At 31.1% G+C, this 15,083-nt stretch overlaps 1 protein-coding gene across 2 annotated transcripts in view; it reads left to right on the top strand.

Moving 5' to 3' along the window:
- Positions 1-12,124, top strand: part of LOC132699568 (uncharacterized) — a 106,540-nt gene extending 94,416 nt beyond the window's left edge. Inside the window, exons 7-8 of one of the 2 annotated variants that reach the window (XR_009618519.1) lie at positions 1,169-5,355; positions 5,404-12,124. Coding sequence is in view for 1 of the 2 variants with exons in the window: in XM_060666359.1 (XP_060522342.1) it covers positions 1,169-1,332 (164 nt within the window). In the remaining variant the exon portion in view is untranslated. Of the gene's footprint in view, positions 1-1,168 lie in introns of both variants that reach the window. The other variant, XM_060666359.1, reaches the window with a different exon arrangement.
- Positions 12,125-15,083: the final 2,959 nt, after the last annotated feature.

Consider the following 15,083-nt stretch of genomic DNA (forward strand, 5'->3'; position numbering starts at 1 on the left):
CATACCAATTTTGTCTCACGCTTCCTGAAATATGAGATTTTAACATCTTGTGCTTGTAAATTTAAATTTAGAAGTCTAGATGCTTAAAATTTTGAAGTTCCTGGTAAACCTTAGTTTTTCACTAAATCATTGCCGAGAAACACTCCATATATCACCAACATCGCTAATGGTATCATCTATTTCAGATTCAGAAAAACTGGTGAATGGATTCTTAGGCATTGGGACATCTCTGCAATGTGACACTGGCCTAATTGCAGACTTGAGATTAGCGTAAACAATGCTTTTCAAATTTTTAATATTTAATCCACGAACATTGCGCATGGAGAAATGGCAATCATCATGATAATTTATTGGCTCTCTTCATATCAAAATAGGGATCTCCTATTACCTTTATTTCAATCTTTTTAAACTTCTTCTTCACCTACTATGTGGATCCCAAGGTTTGTCTTGATCACCAATTTTTACTTTAAAATAAACCTAGTATTATTTTTTAAACCGAGGTGTAATTTCACTTCTAATTTTTTTAACCACAAAAGAAACACACATAGCAAAACATATCTGGAATATTTTTACAAAGTCTTGGCTTAACAGTCATCGTGGTTATTTGTGGACTCTCTTCATTTCAGATGCATTCCAAAAGATTGGGATCGCCTGGTTCCTTTATTCCAATCTTCTTAAACCTTAAAATATTTTTACAAAGTCTTGGCTTGGCAAATCCACGACAAAACTTCAAGAATCCCAGAAACTATATTTTACTTTCAAAGATTCCCTGTTAATTTATGCAAAATGTATGCCAGTGGTGTAGCAATTTCAATTTTTAGAATGTTATGTAATATTAAGAATATGAAAAACACCAAAGCATTATATCTTTGTTGGCTTGTGATAATGGCTCTCCATCTCAAAATAATACCTTAAAGCTGACCACACAAATGATTTTATACCTGACCTGTTACAATTGTTTCCCCTAGACGGCCATATTTGATCAAGCCATTTGGAATGCTTAATTGAAGTTATGAGTTATTTATCACGTGACGAATGCACATGTGTAGGCAATAAAAAACTTTATCGTTTTCAGTTATTAGGACCTTTGTTAAGGTTTTCCTCGCTTTCCGTTCACTATTAAGTCGAGATCCAACAAATAATAACCATATTCTAATGTCTGTTTCAGTTGCGATCGAAGACGAAATGAGGAACGCGGCAGATCCGTCTCCAGTTGAGTCAAAACTGTCAAACGCGTGGAGCGCTTTACGTCAGAACAGTCTGTTGGGTCGCATTATCTTCTTTTACCACTACACGTGCACAGCGTGCTTATTGCTGCGCCTCTTCGTCTAGAGAGCGCCGTTTCCTTTAGTCGTGGTTGGAGAGGATCGGAGCGAGCGAAAAACGTCTCGGTTGTGTTCTAAATAATTTCTTAAAACGTTAGGCTTTTAAAATTTTAACACGTAAGGCCGCTTGTTAGCAAACGACAACCACCGAAACGTTTGCGGCATAGAGCTTGCGTATACGTTTTCAGGACTTGAAACGCTTGGTGATGCTTCATTTAAGCAGAACAGCCAATTCGTATCAAATCAACCGAAAATATTGCGAATTTTCGAAACGTCCACATTTCCAGAGTCAAATTTTAGTTAAAATTAATATGAGAATAAAATAAAAAACAGGACAGCGAATGGAGCCCGAACTTTTCCTACGCAAAATGGTTCACGGCTAATTTTTTAACCAATTTGGAATGTTTTGGTCATTAAGGTTCTGAACAGCAGCATTCATGGGCCGCATTTCTTCTATGTCCGGTTTTCGAAATTGGGCAGCAGTTAATTTTAATAATTTCCTACCAACAATAACCCATTATAAATAAAAACTTCACTTTTTGATACAATTGTTAATTTTTGGTTATTTTGTGGTCTTTAAAAGTCAATTTTTTTATAAAGAATGTACTAAAATAATAATTAAAACAAAGACTGAATGTTTAAATCTCTTTAAAAATGGGAAGGGATGAATCTTAACAATGTTTAATAACCGTTGATTTCGTTAAAAGAAAAAATCAAATTATAACGGGCAAAAAGAATGAAAATATAATTTATTCGAAGACAAATTAAAATTGTAAAGTAACAAACAAAACACAAATAATTTTAGCAATTTAGTATATGGGTAGAGTGTACCAACGACTTTATGTATAGGGTGGTCCATTTTAGATTATCCTATACCTTGTCTCAATAAGTACGGCGCTGAGAACAATGTATACAGAGTATTGTTCCAGGACAGTAATCAATTTTTTTTTATTGGAACATTATGAACATTTTTAAAAAATCCATTTATTCGCTTAATTTTGAGCATTTTGAGTAGTTTTTGAGAAAAATGAATTTTTCTATTTTTTCGCTGAAAAACACCTCTTTATATAGAAAACGTGTTCTAATTATTTGCATTACTTGTTGATTTTATATTAAATATAAGTAATTATTGTCTAAAAGATACTTAGTTAGAATAGGAGACTATATAGGTAGATTAGGTAGATTTAAAACAAAATACACGAGTTATTGCAGAAAATTGGGCATAACTACTAAACTAGCAATTTTTATAATAAAAGCTATATGTACGAAATGTTAAAGAGTTAAATCCCAAACCCAATAAAACTGCTAAATACAGGGTAAAGAAGAGTTTTTTTTAATTAGAAAAGACATTACTTGATGGTTGATGTAACCACCCTGTATAATATATTTTCGCCATAATAGATAGATCAAAGCATTAATTATTAACCACTTTCATGGACCAATAATAAAAATTACCTATTTTTCCTTTCAAGCGGAAAAACACATTTTTCCAAAAACATTAATTTTTCTCAAAAACTACTCAAAATTTCGTATGCTATGTGATGACAGAAAATACTCCAAACCAAGCCAATAATTAGAATTTTTAAAAATATTCATAGCATTTCATTTAAAGAAATAAAATTGGTTACTGTCCTGGCATAAATAAAATATATACTTAGGGTCAAACAGTTTTTGCATTTAATATCTTTATTGAAATAAGGTATATGAGTATCCTAAATGTACCACCCTGTACTATAGGCCTTCCTAAGTAGTCCCAAACATCTTCAATTAGGTTCAGGTCTGGAGTAACTGCTGCTCAATCTACAATTTGAATGTCAACCTACTGATCGTGATTTTTGCAACCTGCAATGTGAGCGTTATCTTGCATAAGGACAAAATTATGGCCAATATATACCGATTAGCTGTTAAAGATCCCTTACGAAACAGTACTAACTCTGCTTGAATACTTCACTAAATCACCTTCAAAATTTGAAATACATTGGACAAATCGCTCCCATGGATGTCTGGTAAAGTCGAATAAAATACGATTTTTGTCCTAAACAAAAAAGCTGTATATTTAGACTTGATGGATTGTTCGCACCTAATGGAGATCATACATGTATCCTAAATAATGTTCTTTAAAAAAAATCTTTAGGTCAAAACGTTTTTAAAGTTTTTAAAATTATGCGAAACTTTTTGTGACGAGGTTGTTTCAGTTTGTTATTATGGTATATAATTATAACGTGAGGTAAATGCGTCTTCTATTTTTCTAACTTCAATTTTAAAAATATGCTGTAGGATTTAGAAAAAGAAATTGAATATTAAGGTTATAAGGGTTTTCGTATAACAACCAAAATCACCCATTATATAGGATGTATTGAAAAACAGTTATTCCAACAAATTTTTGTCTTAACCTTAAATATATTAATTATTAAAAGCCTTGAAAAAAATCTAAAATGGTCGTTCTGTGTCATATCACCATAAAGAAAAATAAGAACCTTTGATTAACAGAATATAATTGGTAGTGTTGAAGCTCTAAAACACTAAAATACAGTACAAAAAGACTCTTAAAATTGTACTGAATAATTAAATTAAATTAAATGAAATCAAGTTGTTGACAAAATATTTCAAAATACCCTTTTCTTGGTAAACTAAAAACAATATCTCACTTGTCGGAAAATATTGGAAATTCGATTTAGCTTACAATATTGACAGGGAAGCCATGAACTTGGATGTACCTATCTATTAAATATTACCAATTATATGAAAACAAATTATCACAGTTCATATTGATATAGCGGAGGATATTTGAAATTTAGCCAAAAAAATATATATCAATATTTGAAAAGAAATATATTGTCCAATGGTTAAAATAAAAAATATGAAGTTTTATTATTAACTCTATCAGACGTTTGTCAGAACTGAAGTTTATTTCTTGTGTTGATATTTCGGTCTACCGTTTGTGAAACTTGAATTCCAAATTAATATTTTTTATTTATAATAGGTTATTGCTAAAATTATAGGCATATAGCCGTCGTCAAGATCTACAGCATACTAAATTGGCTGAAAGACATTTAGCATAAGAAAATTGTTCGAAAAGTTTTATTGGTAAGGTAAATTAGCCCTCGCCTATCGAGCACTTAATGATATACAGGAACTTTACAATAACGAAAAAAATACGTTTGCTGAGGAAAGCCTCGAATATAATTTCCTTTTTGATATAACTTCGATATTATTTATTTCTCTCTCTACCACTAAAATTTAGTAAAATAAATATTTGTTTACAAAAAATCTGGTCTTATTTATTCCACTGAAAATTTGAAAAACTGTCTCATTTATCGTTATCAAAAGTTGCGGACTTCATAATTACAACAGTTTCTTAATTTTAGAAACTTTTAGCCGCAAAAATGATGTAAGGTGTTCGAAATTGATGTAGACGGTGGATTTATGACTTATAAGGTATACGTTGGCCTGTATATTATTGCATGATGTCTTTGTACCTATTTTCAGTGGTTTTGCATATTTTCCATCAAAAGTAAATCAAAACCAACAGTTGCTACTAGTCAGCAGTAACAAATTTACCTGTTTATAGTTTTATTTGCATTTCCAATACAGCCATCTTTCACCACTTTTTATAATGATAAACGAAAGCTGCGTTCATTGCATATTTTTATATCTGTTTTTAACTGTCTGAAATGGTTTGAGGTTATCTTCGTCTGAACTCTCTTTGTTTATCTACCTATATACATTACCCTAACTGATAAAATATGTTCTGTTTGTAACTAACTGAAAATCGAAAATGTGCAGCGTATTTTCTTTCAATGCCCATTTTATGCCCATCTTCGTCAAATCTTTATAAACAATATCACGGATCTTGTTAACTCATTAAAAATAAATTAAAATTATGTTTGCAGTTGCAAATTGCGGAATCAACTCAAAGAAGGCACGATCATTTCTGCGAAATGGATAATTCAATTGCTGGACCACTTATTAAACAGATCGAGATTTGTGATGAGGCTATGTATTGCTTAGATGCAGCAAATTAAAGACAGTATTTTTTAATATGATGCTTAGCAGAGAAAGATAATTTTCTTTTCAGAAATAAATAGAAAATGCAAAACAGGAAAAAAGCAGATTAGGACGTGATATTCAGAGGACACGACAATCTTGGAACGCAAGAAGAAGAAATCATTACAATATTAATTAAACTCTTGCGTCTGGAATTCATCTTTGTTTTGTACAAGTACCAAGTTTCTTAGTTCTCCTAAAACTTGGTGACAATCAGTGAGAGCTAGAAAGAACTTACTAATATTCAATCGATGTATATTAAAACAAGCATTATTTAAAATAATGTTACATCTTCCAACATTTTTAAATTAATGGAGATATCAAAGAAACTACTGAAAATAAGTATAAGGAACTACAAAGTGTGAGATAATTATGAGACACCCATAACAATCAACTTTTGCATTCAAAACTTTTCTATATAATAAACTGGGATGAAGATTAAAAAGAATCCTACTCTGTATAATGTTTTGTTCACTAAAATTGACCTTTTAGCATCTAAAAAAAGACGTTTCTTTTTTCAAGTGATTACATTATATAGTTATAATCTACTGTGGTTTTCCAATTAAATATCACTAAAGTACTCATTTAATGCTTTTCATAATTGTTTTGCAAAAACTATCGGATAACTGTAAAATAAATCAAACTGATAGAAAAATTTATAAATTTAGTTACTCAAACAAATATGTATGAATATATGCATATTTTTTAAAGTTGTCAAATATTTGGAGAATTTACTGACACATGCTGTACAATATAATATACATTTAATTGTTTGTCAAAATATTCATTCTTTTTACAAAAATCATTGAATTTTAGAGGGAATATTTACCTTACAACCATTCGCCCTACTAGTTTAGTTTACATCACTTTTTTTATATTGTAACGCGTAAATTTTAGAACAACCAAAAATATTCGACTTTATTAATAGTCGAATATCTATTAACAATCACTGAAATGGACGACAAAGTTCGGTTGGTTTGATAAGTTTTAATTAATTGAATAGTAGACTTTCTTATGGGTTTTACGAAATCTATTAGAAAATGCACGAGAAAAAGCACAAAAATAATGTAAATATTAAATTTGCTAGCCTGATATTTAAAATGGCCTTCGCAACGGAAGGCGACCATTCGTTTTTTTCACGCTTCGTACCGCATCGCTTTCCAAATGGTAACAAATTTCCTAAAACTCATAATAAGGTGATTGTTGGTAATTGAGGGATTATAAACGGTGGAAAAGTGGAAAGCTCCATTTAATTTTGCGCCATTTAAATGAATTACGAAATCAACTTACAGCCGTAATAATACATTTTTGTTTAAATTATTATTTAGTAGTTAGCTAGCAAAAACTAATCAGAACGCTGGACACTGGATAATGGCAGTCCTGGATTTAAATGCTAAGTGCATATCCGAAGCATTTAATCTAAGCCTCAAAGTTTTTGGCAATTTATTGAGGAAATTCTTGGAATTGGCATCTTAGAGGATATAAAAGTCTTTTGTCTTTGCCTCAAATTATAGAGATTTCTGCAAAAAATAAGGAATTATAAAGAAATAAGAGGTAACCATATCTAACCAAAACAATTCAAACAAAAACAACAAAAAATATCAGAAAACCTTAAAGATTGGATTGGATTGGATACGCTTACTTTTAAAATGTTACTTTTCAACATATTTTGGATTTTATACAGATTCTAAATATTCAATTGATTTCTCCGACTTTATACATTTTGGTTTAATTTTCTTTTTTTCTTCCAACCTATAAATTTAAAATAGAAAAATCGATAAAATTTCAGTTTTTCAATTTTTATAATTTTATTTATTTTGTGTAAGGTTATAAAACATTTTTCTATCATGAAACAAACAAAACAAACGTCACTAGTTTGACTTGCAAATAATCAGATGTGTGCCACCTAATAAGGTAATTTGTTATTGTTATTGGTATTATAATACAATAAAATGTCAATACAAAGTTTTCATTATATAAAAACTAATGTACTGATAGTAAACAAAATCAAATCATAAAGATACGTTGTTATTTGCAAAGTACTATTAATTTACCTAACCTTAAAAGTACCAAAATTTTTTAATAGTTCTTGTAGCTGTTTCTCACTGTTATAGATCAGAAAAATTTTAACATGTTTTTCATAAAGTTTGTTCCGTTCCTTGAAATCGGGCAATTAATAGGCGTACAGCAGTTGTATAACGGAAAAACGTTTTATTGCTAATAATCCAAAATCTACAACTTTTTCAAACACAAAGTCTATTTTTTTAAAAATACTCTATGCTATGAAATTATAAGAATGACTTAATGACTTTTTCGTTAAAATTCTTAATGTTATTTTATGATCATCCTGTGTCTCTTTATTTTTAAAATATAATTGCAGTCCACTGAAGGAAAATCTAACCCAAATATGTAACAAAGTCGGAAAAATCGATAGATATAAGTGCAACTAAAAATTTTTTTAATCTACAGAGCGTTTATTTAAAAGAACGAAGTGGTGAGTTGTCCACGACAATGCGAATATGGTGTATATTATAACAATATCAATTTTAAAAGTATAAGTGAATCCAAATAACTTTCATCCCCAAGTTTTTTTATATCTATTTTACAGGCTCTGAGGTAAGGACATCCCACAGTGCACCTTTTTTTAATTAACTTTGACTTTCAAGGCCCGTTGGGGAAGTCATACTTATTCCTGATCATTAGTTGATCTCTGAACAATGAATCGTTAAGTCACAGAAGCCAGATTTTCTTAATTACACAAAATTTAATTTTTTATTTATTATTTAATTACACAAGAGCTCCTTTTTTTAGATTCTGAAATCTACTTATAAAATTGTAAATGGAAAAACGTGTTTAGTTTTTCAAAAATTGTATGATACAAAAACTAAGGAACCAGCTAGTACTGTAAGAGATATAAAAGTGGAGATATTCTCTTTTTCGACTGGGTCTTTCAACAAAACTACCTAATCTAACATCAGTTAATATATTAGTTCGAAATGCTATTTTTGGTAAGTTGTCAAAGGGACATTTTCAAGTTTTTAGACCTTAATATCCAGTTTTCCGACAGCATCACTTATCATTTCCTCATACAAAAGAATATTTCCGGTAGTTGTGTCTGTCTTGCTATAATTTTATAATCAAAATACCAGGATAATTTATAAAACTGGAGCAGGAAATTTAGCAGCTTTGATCCAGGGCTGTCATCGACGACCATCGAATTTGATCTTCGTTTAGCTTTCGACATTTTTCTGGCTGCCGCCATTTTGGAAATGCAAAGGTATGTTGCAGTTTTGCCTAATTTTGATGCGAAACCTCTAAAACTATTGCGATAATGAGATATTATTTTGTTATTCCATACTATTTTGAATATAATGCGCACTTTATTATCAAATTAGAGATGACTGCCCGCAGGATGGTACTACCTAAAAATTAACAAAAAGTTCTGCAGAAACTTTACGATATTCGGTGACTCCCTGACTCACAGCACTTTGGGAAACGATTTGAAAATTATATCTGGCAAATCGTCAAAATATCCTTTTCACCTGCAACCGTTTAGTTATAACGTTCTTAGCGAGCGGGCGTTTAAACATGATTGCAAAACTCATGTGATTAGAAAAAAAAGAAAAAAACGACCTCTTGCACTATTTTTAAACTATTTTTATTATTTAAAGCTCCATTAAACGGATGCTCGCTTTCGTGTCATGCTAAATTTGAAAAATATTTTTGAATGAAAACCCTACATGAGATGTTTCGATATTACGATTTTTTTGTTTTTTTGTGTAATTTTTAATTTGAAAAAAAACTCTTTGAAAGTACAATTTTTTTACAAATGATGTCACATAATGAAAACTATAATAGCCCTACTCATAGAAATTTCAAATAGGGGGACTGGTTTATAGGTACACAGTTTTAGTTGACATTTTCTCAGCAGCAGATAAGGGAGAATTAGATTATAGCCAAGCTTTTGGATGCCCTCAATCAAGTTCAAATATTACGGATTTAAATTTAAGACGATTCAATCGATTCGCAACTATCTGGATTTCTGTTTCAATTGGATGTCGACATCGGGGTCCCTCAGGCACGCTATTAGAATCTCTTTTCTTCATTATTTGTACAGTAGATATGTTTGTTTGATTTGTTTAGTTAAACAGTTATGGAAATACAAAAGCCCGAATAAGTCTAAATTAATATACTTTAGTTCAGCTAAGTATGGGACCGCTCAAAACTTTGATACATTTATAAATGGTATTGGATTTCCAGCTGTGGAAGAATATAAAACCTTGGGTGTAATCCTTGAAAACAAATTTAGATTTTGTACACAGGTTTCCACACTTTGCCAGAAGTTTTTTTTTAATCTCTGCACTGGTTCTGATTCATCTAAATTGCTTGTCTATTTATCCTGCTTGGAGGTCTTTACCAAATATAAATTACAGAAAAGATCACGCAAGTCATAAACTTCACAATTTAATTACAAATCAATTTCAAATCGAGTCGACAAGAATTACTTTGCCTCTTTTCATAAACTATTTAAAGCTTGTACTTCTTTTACGGAAAAACACCTAGATAATTAAGAATATTCGTTTATATAATATTATCATTATCTTACCACATATTATAATATAGGCAGTGGGAGAAATAAAACTACTCGTTAAGCAAAATGACAGACGACTGGAGAAATTCGATGCTTCAAAAAGTCGGTACCCTAAAAAGAAGAGACGAATACATTCTAATGCATCGTATAGACGGGATGAAAACTAATATTTTTGGAAAAGCTGTTTTTTTCTTTAACGGCTTTAATAAACTGCCGGACAAAATTGACATTACATATTTGCCACATTTTTGTTGCTATTTTTCTTATCTATGATCCGATTGGGATAAGTTTTTTTGGATTGTACGTTGGTTCCGGTAGCGGGTAGGTATAGCCTATCAGGGGAAATGAGTCATCCCTGCCGACCGCAGACTCCAGGTGCCTTCTGACCCGGAAGGCTGTCGCCTGTATAGGGTCCCAGTCCAGGGTACGGATGAAGACCACAACGGTGGCGAAGGCGTTAGAGGCGCAGCTTCAAAATGGCTTCAATAGCGGAGGTGGCAACCCAGTCTTTAGGGATAGTATAAAGACAACAGCAGCGTCTGACTCAGAGTGAGCGGCTGCAAACAGCGTCTGTCTCAGAGTGAGCGGCTGACTATTAGGTCCTCGAAGAAGGAGGTGTGTGCAAGGAACAGACTTGGGAGAAGGATCTTTGGAAGATAGATCCGAATGAAGGGCTCGATTAAAGGACGGAAAATGGCTACGGCTGTAGACTCCTTGGGTATATATTGTTGCTTCCTTGACAATGTCATAGTTTTCGCTGATAACGATAAAAGGTTCATTTTCGATTTATGCCGGCTGAAATAAAATGTTATGTGTTTTTCAGAAAATTCGCATCACCCTGTGGAGTATACTAACAACTGAAACATATAGCAGTTGACATTAGAAGGTAGCTCCATTTTTTTTTTGGTTAACTTCATTATCTCTGTTATCCAAGAAGATGCACCGTTTTACAGCGTAACATGTTTTTATAGATTTTGTGATTCAGTATATTCATTGTTAAATGTTTTCAAGTAAAGGCTATCGAATTTTTTCGACATTTCAAGCGATACATTATGTGTTTGCCTATAATTTCTGCTCGCTTTGATAAATGAAAACGGAATTAACGAATGAATTTTTTAATAAAGTAATTACAATATTAACATTGCATCTGACTTTACAACAATTTTTTTTGGAATTGCGTGAAACTGTGAAACATGAAACAACAAAACATCAATCAATCACCTCTACTTCGAATCACTGCATTGAAATTAAATTTTTAATTGCATCTTGTCGAATATTCTCCTGTCCTGCAAATTACTGCATTCACCAATTGATTGTGGTTGACCGGTACGAGATTGTGACTTCCAACCTTCCTTTTTAGAACACCCCATAGATCTTCTATGGGATTTAAATCGAAACTGTGAGGTGGCCATTCCATTAATGGAATAGCTACAGGGTTTACTTTAGTAGAGTCGAGAAGATACCTCCATCTTTAACCAACCTTTTCATTGTTGGTTTCCTTAAATATCTTTGTTATTCAAGAAGATACACCGTTTTATAGCGTAACATGTTTTCATTGTTAAATGTTTTCAAATAGGTTTCGGAATTTTTTTGACATTTTAAGCAATTTGTCAACCGATTTTTTGTTCTAAATTAACAAAGGTCAAATAAACTACTGGTAAAAACTCTTCGGAAATTACTTATTAATCGTTCTTTTCATTTGCCGAGTTGTCCGACGATTATTTTATTCTTGAAACATGAATCAACAGGAAAAGCAGTGAGAGCTTTAATTTTAGTGGATGACGGCCGTTCAATCTGTCATGTTGCTAATGTGATCTTACCCTCGAAGGCGGGACAAGGACGAAAACAATGTACCGACCAGAAATTACCAACATGATGGACATAAACGTGTTTGGCGAAGGGCTGGAGAGAGATTTGCAAGTTGCAATATCTCACCAAAAATCCCACGTGGTGGAGGCTCTGTCACGTTTTGGGGAGGAGAGTTAGTGCCTGTGCGTGTAAGATTATTATCTAGAAAACATTTTAATTGAACATGTAATTCCATTTGTTCCTTTTTTGAGACCCAATAGTTTATTTATACAGGATAATGCTCGTCCCCACGTGGCTGGACAAGGTATAGACTACTCTGTAACTACCAGATTGATGGAATGGCCACCTTACAGTCCCGATTTAAATCACATAGAATATGTATGGGATGCTCTAAAAAAGAAGGTTCGAAGTCGCAATCTCGTACCGGTTAACCACAATCAGTTGTCAGTAATTGCAGAATGGGCGAATATTCGACAAGATGTAATTAAAAACTTAATTTCCAGTATGCCGAGTTGTATGAATGCTCGAAGTAACATTATAATATACATTAATTTTATTGTTTTTGATTTTTTGTCGTTTCATGTTTCACACTTTCTTTCGTTTTAAAAAAAAATGTATTTACTAAGTTCATTTGTAATATTAATATTTTAATTAATTTATTTTTAAAAAAATGAATGCGATATTGAAACATCGTTTAAAATGTCGGAAAAATTCGATAGCCCATACTTGATGAAATCATTTCACAGTCAGTGTATTGAATCATAAAATCTATAACAACATGTTACGCTATAAAAAGGTATGTATCATTTAATAACAGAGATTATGAAGTGAAGTAAAAAAGAAAATGTTGGTTGCTGGTATACTCCACAGGGTGATGCGAAGTTTCGAAAAAACACATTTTTATTACACCCTGTAAAATTCAAATCGGATCATAAATTGGGATAAAAAAATAGCCTCGAAAATGTGGCAAATTTATGATATTGCGTTAATTTTGTCCAGGAGTTTAGTATCCAACCCAACTTTTTCGGGTGCACCTCGTATACAAAGTAAAATGCTTTCGATTGCAATAATAGGTTATTGAATACTTACTATAATGTTTACTAATTACAAAATTGAGTACTTTTTTTCCAAATACAAAATTTGAACAGCACATTATTTCAAAGATCGAGACAGAAACGTTTTTGCAAATATAGGTAACATATTAAAATTTGGTTTTCCCATTAATTTTGTGGGGATTTATTTACACTTTAACTCTTGATTAAAAATCCATCACCTGGAAAGTAGTCAACGAAAACCATTTTCATTTTTATGGCAGTTCTTCTTAACCTCTTGGATTCCAAAACTTGCAATTCTTTATCAGTTATTACTGAACTTGTAGGTTGAAAACGCTTGGTTTCTGTGAAGTAAGAAAACAATATATACAAGAAAAAATATGTAAATATAAATATATAGAAATAAAAATTTGAGGGTTAATTACTCAGTACAGTATAAGTACAAAAAACATATACAGGGTGTTGAAAAACAAATACGAAAAAGTTCATGGAATTTTTTGTTATATAAACATTGGGTCAATAGGGAGATATAGCTCTATAAATATGGTGAAAAAATAATGTTTTTATTGTTATTCTTTAAAAACGAAAATAGACACAACAATAAAATATTACGGAAGTATTACTATTACAAAAACACACTTTCTGCATATTTTTTTAATGTTTTTGATCATCTTCTTAACAAAATTTAAGGTAAAACTTGACATAATGACATTAAAAATATAATTTATTAATTTTATATTTGATTTAGAATTTTTTCATTACATAATATTTTAGAAAAACAGTTGTATTTTGTGTCAACATTTATCAATTATCTTCTAGACTATTTTAAGAGTATATATTTTATATTTTATTGCGTTTCAGATAAAAAAAATTAACATTATTTTTCCGCCATATTTGTATCACAATATTTCCCTAGTGGGCTTTTGAACCAACGTTTATATAACAAACCACCTTTTATTTTTAAAAGAGGAACCACCTTCTTACCTTTTTCGCATTTGTTTGGTAACTCCCTGTATAGCAACAATACAGTTACTATAAAGCAACAAACACAATTTCAGATATTAGATTAAAGTAGATATTAGCTTAGATTAAATTAGATTTATTTTATTTTTAGACATTTTAGACGCCAGATTTATTTATTGTTTCACTTTATATCTTATTACATCAAAATTTAATAATATTATTTGATTGTTTACATACAAAAAATGATTTAAAAAATTTCAAATTGAAAAATCTCATGTAGAACGGTATAGTATTTTCCACCAGAGAATAATTTTTTTAAGTAATCAAAATTGATTCTGTTGACAGATTTACATAGCAACCCATATTTCTATAAACATTCTTCCGCTGTTATGGTGATCTCTCAAAAAAAAATGTTTTGATTAGTTAAAAATTAGAGGTATGGAATTTTCATAAAAATTCGATTTTTCATACTTGGCAGGAGATCAAAGTGAGTGGCCATATGTACTAAGCAAGCAACCGTTTTTTTTTTTTTTGTAATAAATCACATTTTTAGTGTGCTGTCATAAATGTTGCATATAAAAACAGTCTCTACGGTTTGTCCAAAGGTTGGACTCGAAAATGTGCGTTAACGAGCACAAAGGATTACATTTCTAAATTACATTAAGGTACAAGTTCGTGGTAATGTATTGTAGTTGTATGTTTGCGGAAAGCAACGTTGTTATAGCTGTAATTAAAGCTTCCGATACACCGCATCACACAGGAAGTCTATTAAAGGAAATATAACAAAATTTGAGCGAAAGTTACTTTAAAATTGTATTGAATTATCTCCAAACTTGATGTTCAACTATATGTATGTGAATGGACGTATGTATACTAATCAACCTGTAAGTGTTCCTTGTTTTACGAATAAGCGCGGAATGAAAAGTTTTATTTCTTAAGATTCAACCGATTCATTCGAAACGCATCAAAAATATAACAAAGCAAAACAAATTAAAGCAATATTATCAACAAGATGCCTGTATTAAACATATCAACAGATAGGTAAATTAAATAAATGTGTGTGCTAATACAGACATATCAAAGTATACGGAAGATTGCTGTTCGATGTTCAATGCATGCTCTGATCTAAATTATTACGTGTTGCTCTACAATGGATGGATGGGAATACGTTTAAAGGAAACGAAACTCGACGGGAAAGAATCTGTAGTCAGATTAGGCTCAATCAAAGTCGCTTGAAAAACGAATTTGAGGCAAACAATTTCATCTCATCTAAAGCACAAAAATTGTACAAATAAT

Source organism: Cylas formicarius, unplaced genomic scaffold (assembly GCF_029955315.1).
Source record: "Cylas formicarius isolate icCylForm1 unplaced genomic scaffold, icCylForm1.1 PGA_scaffold_3__17_contigs__length_32017465, whole genome shotgun sequence".
NCBI classification, from domain to species: domain Eukaryota; kingdom Metazoa; phylum Arthropoda; class Insecta; order Coleoptera; family Brentidae; genus Cylas; species Cylas formicarius.